General features: G+C 32.7%; 1 protein-coding gene across 1 annotated transcript; it reads right to left on the bottom strand.

Annotated features, from left to right (window-relative positions):
* Window positions 1-19,043: 19,043 nt before the first annotated feature.
* Window positions 19,044-20,126, bottom strand: LOC115702192 (uncharacterized). Its single transcript, XM_030629640.2, has 2 exons — window positions 19,333-20,126; window positions 19,044-19,248 (listed from the first exon to the last, which is right to left on the bottom strand). Exons 1-2 carry the CDS (start codon window positions 20,124-20,126, stop codon window positions 19,044-19,046), a joined length of 999 nt encoding a protein of 332 aa, XP_030485500.2.
* Window positions 20,127-21,757: the final 1,631 nt, after the last annotated feature.

Consider the following 21,757-nt stretch of genomic DNA (forward strand, 5'->3'; position numbering starts at 1 on the left):
ATATCTTGCATCAATACCACATTCTTGCAAGTATTTGGCAAAAGGTCCGGTGTTCCTTCCAGTTTCATCATAACGCCCATAATACTCACCACCTCTATCAGAATTGACAGCTTTAATTTTCTTTCCCTTTTGAAGCTCAACATTCGTCTTAAAAATCTTGAAAGCATCTAAAGATTCAGATTTTTCACGAATGAGCTCAACATGACCATATCGGGAAAAATCATCGATGAAGGTGATAAAGTATTTATAACCACCCATAGCAGGTGGAACAAAAGGCCCACAAATATCAGTTTGGATAAGCTCTAACACATCTGCACATCTGTCTGACTTACTTTTTCTAACCTTGGCAGTCAACTTTCCTTTTATACAATCAACACAGGCAGTAAAATCAGAAAAATCAAGATCTTGAAGCACACCATCTCTCACCAATCTTTCCATTCTATCTCTAAAAATATGACCTAAACGTTTGTGCCAAAGCATGGAAGATTTCAAATCTGATCTTGCACGTTTAGAACCAACAACAGCATTAAGAGAAGAAGAAGATGGACAAGAGGGAGAAGTAATAGGAAAAACATCATGTAAATCAAGCTTATATAAGTTTCCACACAAAGTTCCATTTCCAATCAACATAGAGTCACGATACAAAGTCAGTTTTCCAGTTCCAAAGAGAAGACTATAACCTAGTCTATCCAAAATAGATACAGAGATCAAATTCATCCTAATAGAGGGTAAATAAGCAACATCATTCAACTCCAAAAAATGCCTAGTATTGAGCTGCAGATTAACAGTCCCAAAAAATTCAACTCTGACTTTAGTATCGTCTCCCATGTACACATACTCCTCCAACATACTCGGCCTTCTTCGACTTGTCACTGCCTGCAAAGAATTCGTAACATGAATTGTAGCACCAGTATCTAACCACCAAGTGTTTGAGGGCACATCAATAATATTGGATTCCAAACAAACCATCACAAGACAATTACCTTTGTTCTCTAAGTGAGCTTTGAGCTTTCGACAATCAGCTTTCTTGTGCCCGAAGCATTGACAAAAGTTGCACTTCCCTTTGAAAAACTCATTCTTATGACCAGATGAAGAAGAGCTTGCTTGTCCATTTCCCTTAGGATTGGTGGCTTTCTTCTTATGAAACCTTTGGTCACTAGAGTTGTTGGGAGTGAACTTTCTCTTGTGAGAATTGTTTGGATTGGTCACCATGGAGATACTTCTTGCTCTCCCCTTTTTCATGTCCTCTTCTTCTTTGGCAAGAATAGCAGTCATCTCCTCAATGGTCCACTGCTCCTTTTGAGCATTGTAGCTTGATCTGATCGAATCAAATTGAGAAGGAATAGTTTCCATCACAAACCATACCATGTAATCCTCACCAAGATCCAATCCCATGCCCTTGAGCTTTTGGTAACAACCCATGAGCTTGTCAATGTGGTCTCTAATATCACCCGTATCGGCATAATTAGTGCGATGGAACAAAGTCAAGCACTCATTTTTCTCATTCTTTGAGAACTTTTTGTACTTTTCCTTAATGGCAGCAAGAAAATCCTTTGCATTTTCAATCTGAGGAATACTATCACGAATGGACTCATCCATGTGATACCTCATAAGCATCAAACAACACCGATTGGAATGCTCCCAATCCTCATAGGACTTCTTGTCCTTTTCAGTGGCATCATCAGCGGGTTTAGGCGGTGCATCCATTCTCAAGGCCAAGTCCACTCTCATAAGAGTCAAATTTAGCATGAGGGATTCAACCCACTGCTTGTGGTTGGTTCCATTTAGCGTCAACATGGCAGAGTTTCTTGGAACGCTTAAAGCTGAATGAGAAACAAGAGCAATAACCATTAAATGCATGTTATAACAAAATCATGTCATTTGTGCTCTTTCTCTCATAAATAAATGATCGCAAAATAACAAATGATCATCATGTATGCTAGAGTTCTTAGACAAAATTAATAAAGTAGAACTCATACACAGGTAAGAAAAATATATTAAATATTATAATCAAATACATTAATTTACTATCGAAGGGATAGATGAATTGTGATTCATAATATTTAATAAATTTTCTTCACCATATTAAGCATCCTTAGCAAGCAATTATTATCGATAGGATAATTAATTATTTACAAGGATCTTAATCTTATATGGGAGGAAGATACAATTTTAAATAAATTAATATTTAAATGTTCCTCATTATCAAATAATTTTCCATGCTTAATCTTACGATAGGTAAGAAAATAAGCACTAATTGTTTAAATAAACATTAATTTATGCCATAACAAGATAATATTAATAACTAAGATTACGAATAAATTCATGAATCAATATTATGCATAAAATAAAGATGTGGGAATGATAGAATGCTAAAAATGGAAAAATTGGTGAAAAATTGTCCAAAAAATGACCTTGCACACGCCCCCACGCTCCTGCCTTTTTCCTTTTTTTTTTAAAATCTGACGTACGACGTGTCGTTTATGAAAAACGACATGTCGTTTTGGTGAAAATGACATGCAGCTGGGTCATAAACGGCCCGTCATTTTTCGCTGCAAAGGGCAGAGCCTCCGTTTGTACGACACGTCATTTTTTAGGAAACGACATGTCATTTAAACCGAACGACAACCAGAGCCCAACTAAAACGACACATCGTTTTTTGCTCGTGGGGGCTGAACCGAAGGGCGAACGACATGTCGTTTTTGCCCGATAGTGGCAAACGACATGTCGTTTTCTGTCGTCCCTGTCACCAAAAAACCCACACACGGGTCCGCGGGTCTGCAAGCCGAATCGGCGCGACCCGGTTCGTGACCCGGACGGATATACCACCTCCGACCACCAAATCCGACGCCGTTTGAGGGGTTTTGTTCCATTTTCAACCCTCTATTATTTTCCAATACCCATTTAATTCAAAAAACACAAAATGATATACCAAAAAATGGTAAATCCGAAATGGGTTCCTCCATTGTTAAGCTTCCATGTACCTCCATGGAAAATATAAAAAAATGGTTCCCAAAACATATACGAACACATTTAAAATCATAGAACTCATATTTATACAACATTAACATATTAATCCGAAAATAATTATCACAAATTTCAGATTTGAATGAAAAAGGGTTTATGAAAAATTTGACCTCTAAAATCAATAATTTGGCTCTTGATACCAATTGTTAAATTTTCTATAGATTATGAGCTAACAAAACACATTAAATGCTAATCTTTATTACTCATAATCATCAACCAAGATCAATATTTATTTAGAGCATCAAATCATAAATACACATACCTCCCAATCCATCCACATGAGTCATCTTGCTTTAATGCCTCCAACAAGAATCACCAACCAAATTCTCAAGATTGAACCCAAACCCTTAGAGCCACAATGTGGAGCAATCCCTATTTTCTTATTACCATAAAACCTTAAAACCACTCTACCATCAATAATATATATATACATCTCATACCCTTATAACCCTAAGGGGTTACTCACTAATAGGGCTTAAGTGGTCCTTTTATGGTATACTATAATTTAATGGGCCAATTATAATATAAAGGGTGCTCTCATGTGCCTCTAATACATAATTAATTTATCAACCATCTCATTATGGTTATGAACAAATATTGGGCACATAGTTAATGATTGTGTTTATGGTATTAAGTTTATGATTATATTAGTCCACAATATTAATTCTAACACATCATATATCATATATCATAAAAGAATGCATATTGCAAAAAGACAAAAGGAAGAATTATTTTTGTCTTTTTGTAGTTTTTCTTACAATTATTTTTTATTTTTAGGCTAATTAGTATTTTTTTTCTTTGAATTTTGACATATACCAAATCATGCCCTTTGAACTTTTTTAGTCATTAAAAATTCTCTCTGAACTATTGAGATTTTTAGATTTAAGGACTTTTGTCTAATTTCATTCAATTTTACTGTTTCAGTGATTGTTTATGTACTAAACTATACTTCCCAGACTTTAATATCTACCAAATCATGTCCTTTAAACTTTGATATGTACTAAATCATGCCCCTTGAACTTTCATCTATGTTAGATTTTTTTATTAAAATTAGACAAAAGTCCTTAAATCTAACAATCTTAATAGTTCAGGAGGAATTTTTAACGGCCAAAAAAATTTAGGAGGCATGATTTAGTACTTGTCGAAATTCAGAAGGAAAAATTGCTAATTAGCCTTATTTTTATTTTTTACAATTTTTTTGTATGATTTTTTTACAGTATTTTTTGTTGGTTTTATTTTTACTACCTTTTGTTTTTCTTGTGCTTGACACTAATATCAGTTTGCTATCATTTATAATATTTAACAAATTTCGTAAAATGTTCTTATGAATGAAAAAAATAATTGCAACAACTTTTGTGAATTTTTTTTCTTATGAATAATTATTTTTATGTATAATTTTTAGTATAATAATTTTTTGGTGAATCATTGATTAGTATTATTATTATTATTTATAGAATATTATTATTTAGTATCTTAAAATATCTAATATTATACAAATAATAATTATTTAGCAGTTTTTTATATTAGTCACTAAATCAAAATTTGTACGACCGATATTAAAATACACCAATAACGATATGTCACCATTTATTGTGTTTAGCACCTCAGTATTTTCCTTATTATCTCCAATAAATAGTGTATAATTTCAGCTAAAAATGAATCAATATTATAATTAGCCCAAATTTTATAATAGTGCTCCAATACATTTAGGGTTCATTTAGTACGTTGTATTACACCGCATTGTATTGTATAGTATTATATTAAATTATATTTTATGCAATATTTTAATGTAAAACTACATGTGCTATTAACTTTTATAGATACCTAAATATATTATTTTAGTATAAATTAAAATTTAACATAATATTATATAAAAAAAATGATATACAATCCAGTTCAATATAATACAATACAATACGACGTTCCAAACGAGTCCTTAAGGTAAAATTAATCATTTTTTAATAGAAAGGTGTAAAAAGTAAACAAAATCATTAAGTATTATTAAAATTATATAAAACTTCTATTAAATATATAGATAAAATGTAAGAAATGATTAATTACATTAATAAATAGCAAAAGAGTAAATAGAAAGTAATATTTTTTGCATGTAAAATTTGGTTCATGCTATAATTTTTGTTAAATTTGGCACAACTTTAAGTAGGGGTAGACAACATTCAATCCAGTCTAATTGAACCGAATCAATCTAATCCAATCCTATTACAAAAAATTGGATATCCAATTACAATTGGATTGGATTGGATGTTAAAAATCAGATTCCAATTGGATTGGATCGGTTATTGGATGTCATTATCAAAATTCAATTAAAAAATGATCCAATCCAATTACATTTATATATATAAAAAATATATTTATATTTATTCATGTATAATAAAAAAATATATATTAATTATATTTTTAGTAGACTTTATTTTGTGTTGAATTTGTAACACTTGGTTGGTTTGTCTATTTGTTTTCATGATGTTTTGTCTATTTTATTATTTTGTAACATTGTTGTTTTACTTATTTCAATTTTTTTTTTTGACGCGGTATTACAAATTTTTAGTCGTATTAGACTCGTAACAATACTATTTTTATAGATTATTAAATTTAAATAAAATGTGATATTTAGTTTTTTTGCGTATTCTTCATCATATTTTTATGTTAATATTAAAAATTAAGTGTATAGTTGGATATCTAATTAAAAAACTAATCCAATTCAATTAGTAATTGGATTGGATTAGATTTTGAGGCCTAATTGAATCAGATCGGATGATGATCTTTCAAATCCAATTACAATTGAATTGGATCGAATGAGAAGAAAAATGTTGGATTGGATCGAATGCCCACCCCTAACTTTAAGCATGTGCTAAATTTGGACCACTTTATATACCACCATTAGAGTTTATTTTTATGAAAATAAACTAAAATATGCATATACACCACAGTATTAGCTCTACATTTGAGATGCTCTTAATATCTGCATATCTTTATTCAGTTTAATTAGAATTTTAACTTTTCTTTCCAATTATACATAATCTTGTAAGTTTTTTTCTTCTTGTTGTGCCCGCTTATGTGAGGTTTTCCTATAGTCCTTGATCTTTTATATTTTCTTAAAATACATAAGATTATCTTAGTAATTTATATTTTTTTGTTATTTTGGAGTTGTATGTTCTGTTTTGTTTGTACTAATAATTAATGTTTTTGTCATTTTTTAAAAACCTCACTTTTTTCCCCATTTCTCAAAAAATCTCATTTTTTTTACTTCATTTTCTCTTTCAAAAATATTTTCTTAAGTCTTTTCTATATTTTTTACCATTTCTTTTACTGTTTTTTTTTCCTTTTTTTCATTTCTTTTTTAATTTTTTTTGTTATTTAATTATTAGTAAATATATAATATGGTAAAAGATTATACGATATATTAATCTTTATTATGTTGTTATTTTTCTATTTTTTCATAAGTTTTTTTAATTATATTTTTTTTTTCTAAACTTTGCTTATTAACTAGTAGATAATAGTAAAAGAACATCATATCGGCTTAAAGTAAGACAGAACAATTGATGATCTTATCTTCAATAAGTAAATTTATGCCATGTTATGTCTTCGTTTAAACATAATTTTTTTAATAATGGTTTAAATATAATTGATGAAAGTGAGATATATAATTATAGGGATATGATTTTGTCCCGTTATTGTACTTTCACGGATTGTAATCCGTGATGTACGACAGCCGTCAGATGAGGGAGTTATTTAATCTGACGGCTGAGATTGATCTAGGGATAATTAGGGTTAAAAAGTAGAAACGTACCCTGACACTCATTTAATGTACCCCGAGACCCATCTAATGTACTACGGAATACATTCCGTGAAAGTAAATCACGGGACAAAATCATATCCCTATAATTATAACCTATAAATTTTAATGGGACTTACATGTCTGCGGGGCGTCTTCCATGCCTAGTATATTTATATATATATTGAATTAAGACGGAGAGAGATTTTGAATTAAAGGACCAAAAGAAAGAAATTAAGGTAAAGGGCCAAATTATATATGTATTTTTTTAAAAATAAATAAATAAACAAGAAATGTTAAAGAAAATAGAACATTTTTTTTTTAGAAATGCGAGGTCTATGACCATCCTTTGCATAAAGGTGACTAGGGCTTCACATAGTGACGAGCTAAAATTTATATTTTGTGAGAGCTTATTTTTTATAAGAGAAAATTACATAAAATGTGGTAAAAAAATGTAGCAGAAATTTTTAATTATCTTTTTCTTGCATTTGTTGAACGTTTACATATGGTATTTGTTATACCCGAAATTTAGCTACGTTTTAGAGTGTGACACATGTCAATTAGTGGAATATGAACCACTTGGTATAATAGCGTTATATCATTCACTACTAGAAAATTAGGTTTTAGTGACACACATTGAGTAACTCTAAAAGTGTATAGTGACACTTCAACGCGCGTCACTAATGAGGTTGACTGGAAAGACAGTTTTTAGTGACACTCTATACGTGTCACTGAAACCTTTTGCATTCATTTTATGCGCGTCACTATAGGCTTATAGTGTCAGATTTTGTCAGACTGAAAAAGTAATAGCCACACACACGAAGTGTCACTATATCCTATTTTTTTATTAATATTTTTAAAGATATAGTGACACACCAAAAGTGCCACTATATTAAATATTTTTCTAAAAATATAATAATTAATTTTTTTAATTCAAATTTTATATATTATAAATAATAATTTATATTAATTATATACAAATATAATTAAATATAACAATAATAAATTTAATTAATTAAATGTAAAATTTATAATTAAACCATTATAATAATTTTTTTACAATTATACCAATAAATCATAACTATAAAATTATATAATACCTATTATAAAAAAAATTAATCTGTAATAACATACCAATTATGTTTATTAATATATAAATATATGTTCAAAGCTTTTTGAGCAAATCTGTAAATACAAATTATTTGAATGTTGTATAGAATTTCAATGATTTCAACAAATACAATAAAAAAAATTAAACTGAAAATTTGATATATATTACACAAGCATAATATTCAAACCAGTTCAAACTATCAAATGGATACAAAATCCAGAAATTAATAAAACACATTTTGAACAATAAAAAAACTACAAAAAAAAAAAAAAATCAAATCCTTGCACAGATCTATGACGCTGTCGAACGCCAAAATCCACAGTTGTCGAACACGAAAGTTGAGAGCCACAGCGAGCTTTAAATATCGTCGACAACGGAGGCCAAGATCCCTGCACATGAGAGAGAGAGAGAGAGAGAGAGAGAGAGAGAGAGAGAGAGAGAGAGAGAGAGAGAGAGAGAGAGAGAGAGAGAGAGAGAGAGAGAGAGAGAGAGAGAGAGAGAGAGAGAGAGAGAGAGAGAGAGAGAGAGAGAGAGAGAAATGAAAGAATAAGGAAAAACTGACCTTGGATTTTGAGGTTGGTCGGGATCTGAGAACTTCGGTGCTGGTTTCTTGGTGAGGAGAGAAGACTATGTCTGAATACAAAATGGATGTCGTCGAACGAGGGTGGGGCACAGGCTGGCGGCAGCGATCGGTGTAATACCCGGTAAAAATATACATATATTTTAAATTTTATTTGTTATACAATTTGTGTGAGAATAAATATTTATTTATTTCTACTAATAGTGAATAGAGACTATTGCTTAGAATAGTATTGATAGATTTCTAAACATAGTTGAAATTATAGTAAGTGTCAAGGTAAAATTATGGTGTTTTTACGAATTAGGATAATTACTCAATTAAAGCCCAATATGAAAGTCTATTAGAGTTTTATAGATTATTTAGTGGGTTTAATCTATTGTATGAAGTGCATTAAATAACATTATAATGGAATTAATGTCACAAAAATTCGTAGGTTTTGATAAATTCGCAGGATTAAAAACTGTTTTACTAAAATGATCATATCTAGAGTTTTAGAGCTCCGATTGAGGTGATTCCAGTGACGTTGGAAAGATAATTCAAAGATCTATAAATTTTGTAGAAATAGTTATATCATAATTCGGAATTTTTCTAGGTGAAAACGGAGCCTAAAGTTACGAAATAAAGGGCTTACTTTTAAAATTTAAAAATTTAGATATTTGTTGATTTAATAATATTTTGGCATTTTATTATATATTATTATTTTTAGTTAACCTAAACCTATCAGAATACGATATCTCATAATCTTTTTATCAAACCCTAAACTATCATAGTTTTATTTTTCCTCTCCAAACCAATTAGTCAAAGCCTCATTCTTCTTCATGTTTGCTCCTCTCAAACCTTCCACAATTCTTCTTATTTTCTACCTTCATTCTTAAAGTTTTGGATTTATAATCAAGGCTTGCGGGCTTGAGACATCGAATAGAAATATGTGAAGAGGTATGAAATATTTTCTTGCTCAATAATGCTAAATGTTATCTAGGATTCGGATCTATTATATTTTTTCGTTTTCAGAAAAACAAGTTTCAGTAAAGTGATGATATCTCTCTTGATATTGATCCGTTTTTAGAGATTTTTATATCGTTGGAAAGCTTATTCGATTTCCCATAAGTTTTATGAAGAAACTTTTTGTTAATTCGAAGTCATACTATGTCAAAAAGTTAGTTTTATTCAATATCATGTGATTCGTTTCTTGAATCTTGTTCTTGCAAAACTGTTTTGGTAAAATTGTAATATCTCTTTGAATATAATTCCAATTTCAAAGATTTTGGTATCATTGGAAAGGGAATTTAATTTCCTAAAACTTTGATGAAGATGTTATCTTTTAGTTCTGAACCATTCAATGTCAAAAGTTTGTATTTTTGCTAAGTTGTGTAATTCATTACTCCATATTCTTTCTCAGAAACAGTTTCAGTAAAACAATCATAATTCCCTCAGTTTTAATCCATTTTTAATGATCTTTATATCATTGGAAAGATAATGAAATTTCCTATAATTTTTATGAAGACAACTTTCACTGAATTAGTATATTTGTTGGTCAAAAATAGCAATCTTTCTGCTGTACTGTAAGAGTACGAATTTTAATGTTAGGGCCTTGAACCATGTGTTGTTATAGGTAGTAGTGACGAGATAACAAGTCTTAAGCAGTGGGATTTGAGGATCTTGTCCTCAACAAGAAAATTTATTGAGGTGCTTGGAGTAGCAAGAAGGTGTTCTTAACAACTGAGGTAAGAAGAGTGGACATCTGTGCACAGGGTGTATGTTGAAATATACAACTGTATTATGGGTTTGTATTTTACATGTTTTATTCTATGGTAGATTGTTGTTTTATGCTAATGTTATTAGTGTGTGATAGTGATAAGGCTTTTGACAGTTTGTGTGAGGATAGCACTTATAGGATATGTTTTTTTGCTGCTGGTGTGAGCATAGCACTGCAGGATATGTTTTTGGCTGCTTGTATGGGTTTACTTGCAGGTTATCCTATCATGGGTGAGTACAACTTGTGAAAAGGGATTGCCCTATTGGATGCCGAGTGTGAGAACAGCACAAGGCAGGGCAAGTTACACTTCATGTCTGATCAACATGAGTGGGAGTAGATTATCGTATGTGAGGACAATGTGCGATAAGATACTATGTGTTATGTGTGTGAGTATAGCATGCGTTAAGATTACCTTTGTGATATGATGTTGTATTGTATGTAAGAATAATATGTGATATGACATGTTGTTATATGTATGCAAGTATGGTATGAATTGATTTGATGTTGTGATATTGTTATACTTATGACTATGTTATCTGGTTGGGGGGGGGGGGTTATGTCCTACATAGCTCTTCTTACTGGGAGTTAGCTCACGGGTACTCTGTGTGCAGGTAAAGGCAAAACTATATAGTGAGGGTGGCGAGCTCGAGGCGTGGATTACATGTTAGGGGATTGTCACGATGTTTTGGTTTAAAAATATTTCATTTAAGATTTTGATTCAAATAGTTTTTGTAAAGCTTTATATTTTAAGGTTATGAATAAATAAATGTTTTGTTTTAAAAATAATGAGATCTCATGCTTAGTTATTTTTCATTAAAGAAGTCTTTTATTGTCTTTATCTTAAATGGTTTTAAACGGACTAGCTAGTGTGAAGTCTCGGGAAATCGGGGCGTTACAATATGGTATCAGAGCAATACGGTCCTAAAGGATGTGGTTGACCCTAACATGTAAAGTTCATTGCCACAAGACGAGCTCGACTCACTGTACTGTAAGTTTTAGTTAATCTGTTCATGTTAGTCTTACATATTTTATGTTGCGTTACATCTTTAGTGTAACTAGAAGTTTTCTTTGTGTTTAGAAGAATATGTCTTAAAATTTTATGGGTAGGATTCGATCTATGAGATATTTTTGGAAAAAAAAATTCAAGGTATTGCTATATTACGTAATTTAAGTTTGATTTTTGATAAGTTGTACTTATTTTCATAAATAAGGAGCATAAGAAGAGTGTTTTTCAAAAGGAATTGTGTTATAAGCAGATTGGAATAGAGTATGTTAGGAAAAAAAAAAGAATTTAGTTGTTATATTAGTATTTCTAACGAGAGTGTATGTTTCAGAATAATAAATTAGGCATATATAACTATTGGTACGTTCTTAAGTTTGTTTTTTTTAAGTGTTAATGGATAGATAATTTTAAGCTCTACTCTTTTATTAGAAATAATTAAGTTGAATTTTGGTTAAGGGTGAAATCTAATCATTAAGGTTATAATAGAAGAATAGATTGTGACAGTCAGTAGCCCCGTGATTCGTAAGGAAATTAGATAGTTTTGTTTGTGTTTATTTGCATAAATTTAAACTCTTTATGTATTGGAATATGGTTTATGCTTTGTTATTATGAATATGTATGTGGTACTGAGAATGTGTGATATGGACACAATATGAGTTTATGAATTGATATATTGATTAGGGTTGTTTTGACTTGTATATGTTGTATGTTGCATTCATATATTGTGTGTTGTATGCTGCAAGTTGTATGCTAACGTCTCAGGTAAAGTGAGGGACCATGGTGGGGTATGATACGGGGTAAGGCCGTTGAATGTAGAGATACCCTACCCTGCATTTTTCTGAGTCGTGTTTGAAATTATTATGGTGGGGTATGATACGGGATAAGGCCGTTGAATGTAGAGATACCCTACCCTACATTTATCTGATTCGTGTATGACATTGTTATAGTGGGGTATGATACAGTGATGTTACTGTTGAATATAGAGATACCCTATCTTATAACAATGGTAGGGCTACATAGGCCCAGGTTATTATATGGGCAGATTAGGCCCAGGATATTGTAAGGCCAGGCTAGGCCCGGGTTATGTAAGGAATGGCTATGATATGCCAATGTTATGGTAAAGACATGATATGATTGAAATAATTTTTATATGTTATTGCTATGATTGTGCTATGAGTATGATGTTAGGGTTGTGATCCCTACATATATGTAATGGTTTCGTTTAGTACAAATAAATGGTATATGATTAAGCGAGTAAAGAAAAATATATATGAGAGTTGGATTAAGCGATTTTCGTTCTCGAGTTATTCTTAGAAAGAGTGATTTTGATAGAAAATTTTATTCATATTTCATTAGTTGGATGGATTAGTAAATGTTTCTTTTATAGTGATATGCATGTAGCTCATTCCTGAGAGTATGTTAACTTGTATGCTTCTAAGCCTATATATTGGCTAGCTCGCATGTGTAAGAAGACCTTTAACGATCTTTAGCTTACATGTAGTTCATGTAATTTATAGAAGACATGTGGTCTGTTTGAATGACATCGGTTTGTTGATGATATATTGGATCGTTATGTGTAGGGCAACATTCTTAATAATTATGCTACGTAACTATAATAACGGAATTGTAGCTTTATGGAGGAAATTAAGTTAAAAAAAAATTAACATTCAATGAAAGAATGGGAACAATTAAAGAGAAGTTTGCATAAGTTCTTCTACCCTACTTCTTGTTGTTTGTTATTTTTGTATTGTATAATGTGTTCTCAAGTGGCATATAAGGATGTTCATAAGAGAAGAGTTTTTTTTTATATATAAAATTGCGAGCATGTTATTGCAAAATTTATGTATTTAAAGCACGTATATGTAAGTATTGTGATGGAGTATGTTTGTTATTTAAGTAATATATAAAGGAATAACAATACTTAAATTAGGTTGTATATGTTATATGTGTTGTAGTTTGACCAATAAGATAAAAGTTAAGTACATATTTGTTGGATCCATAAGGTAGATAAGGAGGTCATGTAATAAGTGGTGACAAACATGAAGTCCCTCGTGTATTTGGTAGTTAAATTTCGAGGACGAAATTTCTTTAAGGAGGGTAGAATGTAATACCCGGTAAAAATATACATATATTTTAAATTTTATTTGTTATACAATTTGTGTGAGAATAAATATTTATTTATTTCTACTAATAGTGAATAGAGACTATTGCTTAGAATAGTATTGATAGATTTCTAAACATAGTTGAAATTATAGTAAGTGTCAAGGTAAAATTATGGTGTTTTTACGAATTAGGATAATTACTCAATTAAAGCCCAATATGAAAGTCTATTAGAGTTTTATAGATTATTTAGTGGGTTTAATCTATTGTATGAAGTGCATTAAATAACATTATAATGGAATTAATGTCACAAAAATTCGTAGGTTTTGATAAATTCGCAGGATTAAAAACTGTTTTACTAAAATGATCATATCTAGAGTTTTAGAGCTCCGATTGAGGTGATTTCAGTGGCGTTGGAAAGATAATTCAAAGATCTATAAATTTTGAAGAAATAGTTATATCATAATTCGGAATTTTTCTAGGTGAAAACTGAGCCTAAAGTTGCGAAATAAAGGGCTTACTTTTAAAATTTAAAAATTTAGATATTTGTTGATTTAATAATATTTTAGCATTTTATTATATATTATTATTTTTAGTTAACCTAAACCTATCAGAATACGATATCTCATAATCTTTTTATCAAACCCTAAACTATCATAGTTTTATTTTTCCTCTCCAAACCAATTAGTCAAAGCCTCATTCTTCTTCATGTTTGCTCCTCTCAAACCTTCCACAATTCTTCTTATTTTCTACCTTCATTCTTAAAGTTTTGGATTTATAATCAAGGCTTGCGGGCTTGAGACATCGAATAGAAATATGTGAAGAGGTATGAAATATTTTCTTGCTCAATAATGCTAAATGTTATCTAGGGTTCGGATCTATTATATTTTTTCGTTTTCAGAAAAACAAGTTTCAGTAAAGTGATGATATCTCTCTTGATATTGATCCGTTTTTAGAGATTTTTATATCGTTGGAAAGCTTATTCGATTTCCCGTAAGTTTTATGAAGAAACTTTTTGTTAATTCGAAGTTATACTATGTCAAAAAGTTAGTTTTATTCAATATCATGTGATTCGTTTCTTGAATCTTGTTCTTGCAAAACTGTTTTGGTAAAATTGTAATATCTCTTTGAATATAATTCCAATTTCAAAGATTTTGGTATCATTGGAAAGGGAATTTAATTTCCTAAAACTTTGATGAAGATGTTATCTTTTAGTTCTGAACCATTCAATGTCAAAAGTTTGTATTTTTGCTAAGTTGTGTAATTCGTTACTCCATATTCTTTCTCAGAAACAGTTTCAGTAAAACAATCATAATTCCCTCATTTTTAATCCATTTTTAATGATCTTTATATCATTGGAAAGATAATGAAATTTCCTATAATTTTTATGAAGACAACTTTCACTGAATTAGTATATTTGTTGGTCAAAAATAGTAATCTTTCTGCTGTACTGTAAGAGTACGAATTTTAATGTTAGGGCCTTGAACCATGTGTTGTTATAGGTAGTAGTGACGAGATAACAAGTCTTAAGCAGTGGGATTTGAGGATCTTGTCCTCAACAAGAAAATTTATTGAGGTGCTTGGAGTAGCAAGAAGGTGTTCTTAACAACTGAGGTAAGAAGAGTGGACATCTGTGCACAGGGTGTATGTTGAAACATACAACTGTATTATGGGTTTGTAATTTACATGTTTTATTCTATGGTAGATTGTTGTTTTATGCTAATGTTATTAGTGTGTGATAGTGATAAGGCTTCTGACTGTTTGTGTGAGGATAGCACTTATAGGATATGTTTTTTTGTTGCTGGTGTGAGCATAGCACTGCAGGATATGTTTTTGGCTGCTTGTATGGGTTTACTTGCAGGTTATCCTATCATGGGTGAGTACAACTTGTGAAAAGGGATTGCCCTATTGGATGCCGAGTGTGAGAACAGCACAAGGCAGGGCAAGTTACACTTCATGTCTGATCAACATGAGTGGGAGTAGATTATCGTATGTGAGGACAATGTGCGATAAGATACTATGTGTTATGTGTGTGAGTATAGCATGCGTTAAGATTACACTGTGATATGATGTTGTATTGTATGTAAGAATAATATGTGATATGACATGTTGTTATATGTATGCAAGTATGGTATGAATTGATTTGATGTTGTGATATTGTTATACTTATGACTATGTTATCTGGTTGGGGGGGGGGGGGGTTATGTCCTACATAGCTCTTCTTACTGGGAGTTAGCTCACGGGTACTCTGTGTGCAGGTAAAGGCAAAACTATATAGTGAGGGTGGAAAGCTCGAGGCGTGGATTACATGTTAGGGGATTGTCACGATGTTTTGGTTTAAAAATATTTCATTTAAGATTTTGATTCAAATAGTTTTTGTAAAGCTTTATATTTTAAGGTTATGAATAAATAAATGTTTTGTTTTAAAAATAATGAGATCTCATGCTTAGTTATTTTTCATTAAAGAAGTCTTTTATTGTCTTTATCTTAAATGGTTTTAAACGGACTAGCTAGTGTGAAGTCTCGGGAAATCGGGGCGTTACAATCGGCGAAGAAGAACAACATCGACGAGATCAACAAAGAAGAAGAGCAGGAGGCCTTCTAGTCGTTTGTCGCCCGTCGCCAGAGATGGACTGGGCAGAAATCGAAAGAAGAAGAGGCCAGAAGAAGAAGAAGAGGCCAGAAGAAGAAGAAGAGGGGAGAGAGAGAGAAACTTCCTAGGGTTTTTCTTTTAAGAGGCAAGAGAGAGAGAGAGAGAGAGAGAGAGAGAGAGAGAGAGAGAGAGAGAGAGACTATATAAGTCAGTTTTTTTACAATTATTATTAATTTTTTTTTTTGAAATGCAATTATTATTAATTTACACCCCATTTATTATTATTTCTTATTTTATAAGTCAGAATTTTTTAATAAATAAAATTAAAAAAATAAGTTAAAAACTTTAAAACTTTAAATTTATTTAAAATAATTAAATATATAATTATGACATAGTGACACACTATGCATGTGGGCATACCTTTTCTCAGTCTCTCCTGGCGTGACTCTATAGGTCATTATTTTTTAAACAAATAAAAGATTAAAAAACTATGGGTATTAATTTTTAATGACACTTCATAGTTTTAGTGACACACATTACACGAGACTGTGTTACTAAAAATCATTCCTAGCTCTATAGTGACCCACACTTTAGTGTGTGTCACTAAATAGTGTCACTAAAAGGCCAGATTGTAGTAGTGATTTAATGCAAAGAAGAATAACTAATTAAATATAGAATTAATAGAGTATATTCATAACTCGCTGACTGTATAGTTTTAAGCGAGACAAGGATACAAAACTATTAATACTTGTATTGACGAGACACCAGCCTACCTCGAAAATCACAGATCCAAAGAGAAAATTAGTTTATTTTGAAGGAATAAGTGAAGTTACCCAAGGCAACTTCAGACTACATATAGCAAGGTGTCCACCTTGCTATTCATAAGAAATATAGACAAGGCGAATCATTTGTTAAACACTTAGCGTATTTTTCACATTACAATAACAAAGTGTAACAACTTGAAAATATGCAAGACACGATTGTCCAGTCTGCAAGGCCTTATGGTGAAAAAGCAGAGCTTAAGTTTGCCTAGTACACTGGTGCTCATGCCATTTCTTGAAGGCATATGATTGTCCAAATCAGCATTGACCATCTACAAGTTAAGCAAGGTGCTATTGTCCAAATCAACATTTACCATCTTTGAGGATAAGAATAATAAGTTGTTATGCGGTTATCAATTGTTATCCACACGTGATTTAAATGAAACGTGATCAATTCCCATATTTTATGAAGGGGATATTGGCGGCTAAATCCCCCAAACTTTTGGATTTGTGACAATTAACCACAAAAACTCAATTTTTGGCGACTAAACCACCTGAACCCTACTTCCGTTTTGCTCAGCACTATTCCGTCACTCAGGCTCTGTTTAAGTGCAAAAATGGCTTACGTGGCAGGATCCACGTCAGCCACTCATGCCACCTTGGCATTAAATAAATCCCTCTCCCAAAATAAAATTAAAACTTAACTCCAAAATTAAATTAAAATCCTAAATTAAATCAAAAACAGAAATATGCCAAAAAAAAAGCAAAATTAAAAACCCTAAAATTAAAATCCCTCTCCTGCACGACTCATGCCCCTTCTTTCCGCCATTGTCGACACAGTGACCTCCCCCTGTTCTTCCCTTCCCTTCCTTAAGCCATTGTTGCACATTCGAAGAAGAAAATGAAGAGGGTTCCACATCCCAAGTGCTCTTGTGAACACCCTATAGTGATCAAAACCTCGTGGACAGATGCAAACCCAAGAAGAAGATTCGTCATACGTCGTCGTTATAGGGTGAGTTGTTAATTTTTTCTTTATTTTATCTTTTTTAGTCATTGGTCTACTCGAGTCCTCATCTGATTCTACAATAATGGTTTATTTTTCACATCTGGTTGGTGGATGTTATTTTTAGGAGTGGATCGACCCACCAATGTGTGAAAGGACTTCAGACGTGGTTCTTGGGCAGTTGCGTAAAATTAGAAGGCTTGAGGGAGAAATTTCAGACATTTCAAGATCAAATATTGATGAGCATAATTACCGGAACAGTGTGGAAAATATAGGTGAGCAATCTTCTATACTAAAGGCCCTAAACAAAGGGGTTCAAGTTGATGAGCAATCATTGCTTAATAGTATAGGAGAAATTAATTGCATGGAGAGTTTCAATGGGAGTAGTAGTACAAGTGTTGAAGATCCAAAAGAAAAGATTTGCACCAGTGGAATCTTAGTCATAAGTGTTGTTTTTGCCATTGTTCTGTTTTGGTTAATGTCTTGAGTGTTGTTTAATGTAAGGAGATATTATGAGGCTAAACTACCTTAACTTTTAAATGTGTAACAGTTAACCCCAAAATGTACTAGTTTTAAGGATATTGTTCCATGTAATTTAAGGATACCCTGTAATGATATGTTTATTTCATAAAAATGTACTGCTTTTTTGATTGCTACTGTAGTATTAGAATGTAAGGGAAAACTTGGCAATTTAAATGAACACTCAAACATTTACAAAATATAATTTCTATTCAAATTGTTGTTGGTGCATTGATCAAAAGATCACCAAAAGGCACCTATACATTAGCAAAAGGCACTGTTTGTGATTTTGGTGCATTGATCAAAAGATCACCAAAATGCACCTATACAATTTACATTGAGCCAAATATAAATTAAGGTCCTATTTGTGCTTGGGGCATTGATCAAAAGATCACCAAAAGGCACTTATACATCAAATATCCAAAAGGTATCTAAAACTAGTTTCTATTACAATAGGTTAATGTAAAATATAATTTTAGACTTCTTCACGACAATCAACCCCGACGCTGGGAACTTGAACCTTCCCCCCTCTTCCTAGCCTCTTTAGTAAGTTGTTTCTCCCTTCTCTTCCTCCTCTTTAGTGTTGAAACAGATGGATTTTGAATTGGTGGCCTACTTCCTTTATTCTTTTGAGCTTACACAGACATATAAACAATGTCAAAACACAATAGAAATGTAAAAGTCAAAGAAATTGGCAAATCAATTCATACCTCCTTTGGCTTCTTTGGTACATGTTCCTTACATCTTGAGGCTGTGTGGCCAGTTTTTCTACATTTAGAACAATTCATGACAGCTCCAACTCAGCTGGCTTTTCTAACTGTGGCAGCTGCAGGTGGATCTTTTTCATCAGCACCCCTTCTCCTTTTCTTTTTTGGCATGCCAGGAAGGTTATGCTCACAGGGAGGGAATATAGGATTAAGGCCCTTGTTTGGCCACTTGTCAAGGCTAGGCATGGGGGAAATTGTGCCTGCATATGTTGCTGCATAAGCTTCAGTTTTGTAGTACCTATGTATGTAACCCCATTCATTATGGCCACAAAACCAAATGGCTGCCAATGCATGACCACAAGGAATTCGAGTGAGCTAGAACCTTCTGCATGTGCACTCATGTTTGTCTAGATCAAACATAAAGGCACCAGCTTCTGACATTTTAACTTCAAATAAAATAGCATTTGCTCTTGTGACAGAGCACTTCCTACCAATTTCAGCATTTTTTGCTACAAGTTTTACTATGTTGTTGTGCACTCCATGCTTCCACTTCTGTATGCCTTCCCTTCTCTTAGTAAAAGTAGACAATAACCAACCTCTGATTGTCTCCAATAGTGTCATAATGGGCTTGTCCCTTCCATCCATAATGGCCATATTGAAGCTTTCACACATGTTGTTCAATAAAATGTCACATTTGACACCTTCCTTGAAGTATGCCTTTGTCCACTCTAACTTTGGTTTGGATGCTAACCAATTGTAAGCTCGTTTATTGATATCCTTGATTTCTTTCATACTCTGGTCAAAATGAGCAGGAATTGTTGATCTAGCAGCTGCCCACACAAGTTGCTTCAGTAATAGGCCAAGGAAGTCTTTCTTGAAGTTGCAGTACATGTGCCTAACACAGAATCTTGTGTCAGGGCTGTTCAAAATAGACTCAACAGCATTTTGAAGACCCTTTTTCCTATCACTCATCATGGTGAGTGTCCTTGTATCCCTTGGTGCCAAGTCATCCTTCAATAATGTTAGAAACCATTCCCAACTGCTAGTAGTTTCCTTCTCTACAACTGCATAAGCTATGGGAAATATGGAATTCCCTCCATCTACACCAATTACTGCCAATAGCACACCTTTGCAGTAACCTTTGAGGAAGCAACCATCCAGCCCTATTAATGGCATGCAACCTTTATAAAACCCTTCTTTTCATGCTTGAAGGCAAATACAACACCTCTGAAAGATCCTTCTCTCATCCCTTAACTCTGTTTGAATCTTGGCTGTACTTCCTGAGTTTGTCTTCAAAATCATTTTCAAGTAATCATCCAATATGGCATACTGTTCTGCCATAGACCCTTCAAGTAATGCCTTTGCTGCATTTCTAGCTCTGTAGAATTGCCATGAAGTGACCTTAGAATACTTTGTGTCTTTGGTCATTTCAACGAAAGCTTTGAATTCCATATCAGGGTGTTGCCTAAACTGATCAAGGAAGTGTTTGGTCACCCAATTCACATCAATAAGCCTGAAAACAACCATGAATGAACAATCAGTATGAATAAAAACACTTAAAATTAATGAACAATCAATAACAATAAAAGATCAAAAGTACCTGTTCTCCAAGACAATGCCACACTGGTGCCCTCCTTCAGTTATTGTAGTGATCTTGAATGTCATTCCATCTAGTTGGACATGTGCATTTATCATCCATGGGCACCCCTCTACATTGCAGTTAGCTCTGAACTTAGCTCTATCACTGTGAATTAGAATATACTCCCTGTCTGTATGTATGAAATGCTCCTTTAGTGCAGCCCTCAATATTTCGATACTACCAAACTCCATGTTCAACTCAAACTTGAAATCATCTTTCTTGGTTTGGGGATTGAACTCCAACCTCGAGGTATGATCACCTCCTTCATCATCATTGTGAACATTATGTAGTTCATCTCCTGAATCTAACCCATCATTGCCATCATCATTGGCAACAGGAATCTCAGTTGCCTGGTTCCACCATCTGTTTGGATTTGATGGTCCAACATGTTCCCTTTCCACTTCCCCCTGTGTGGCTGGATTGAACTCATCTTTTATAAATTCAAAGTCACCATCAGTTATTTGTGTTTAGGGCTGTGTTTGGGGTTGTGTTTGGGGTTGGGGATGTGTTTGGGGCTGTGTTTCTGTTTGGGGTTGTGTTTGGGGCTGTGTTTCTTACAGGGGTTGAGAAAGATGATCCATGTCAAAATCAGTGTGCCAATCAGGCTGTGTTTCAGGCAAAGTGTCATGAATGGCATCTGTCACAGGGGGGTACTAGGTGCTTGTGTTTGGGGCTGTGTTTGGGATTGTGTTTCAGGCAATGAGTCATCTGCCACATAGGGGTACCAGGTTGTGTTTGGGGCTGTTTTGGGGGTTGTGTTTGGGGTTGAGCCTTTCTCATCCTCCTAAGTCTCAATCTCTTAGACCTTAGAGTTTCTTCTACAGGTTCATTGAATCCAGTGACCACAACCTCAGGGGATTTAGGTGCATCTGACTCTGCATAAGCATCAGATTCCTTTGTAGGTTCCTATCATGTTTGACAAAGTCTAACTACAATTAACACATTACATATCTAATTGAAAACTCACAAATAAAATGAGTAATTTTTAACTCTAAATAATCCAACTATCTCAGTTACCTATTCCTTTGTGAGATCAGATGCTTGATGGTTGTCATTGCCTTCATATCCTGAGAAGTCCTCTGCCAAGGCCATATAATCATCCATCTCTGGAGGAATGAAATAATCAAAGTTCTCTTCAACCTCATTTGAGTCCACCTCATTTGAATTC

Source organism: Cannabis sativa, chromosome 5 (genome assembly GCF_029168945.1).
Source record: "Cannabis sativa cultivar Pink pepper isolate KNU-18-1 chromosome 5, ASM2916894v1, whole genome shotgun sequence".
NCBI lineage: Eukaryota > Viridiplantae > Streptophyta > Magnoliopsida > Rosales > Cannabaceae > Cannabis > Cannabis sativa.

Coding starts and splice junctions, on each gene's coding strand:
- LOC115702192 (XM_030629640.2), bottom strand. CDS start 20,126: ATGCCATTAATAGGGCTGGATGGTTGCTTCCTCAAAGGTTACTGCAAA. Junction 19,249..19,332: donor CATGAGTGCACATGCAGAAG/GTTCTAGCTCAC, acceptor TTACATACATAG/GTACTACAAAACTGAAGCTT.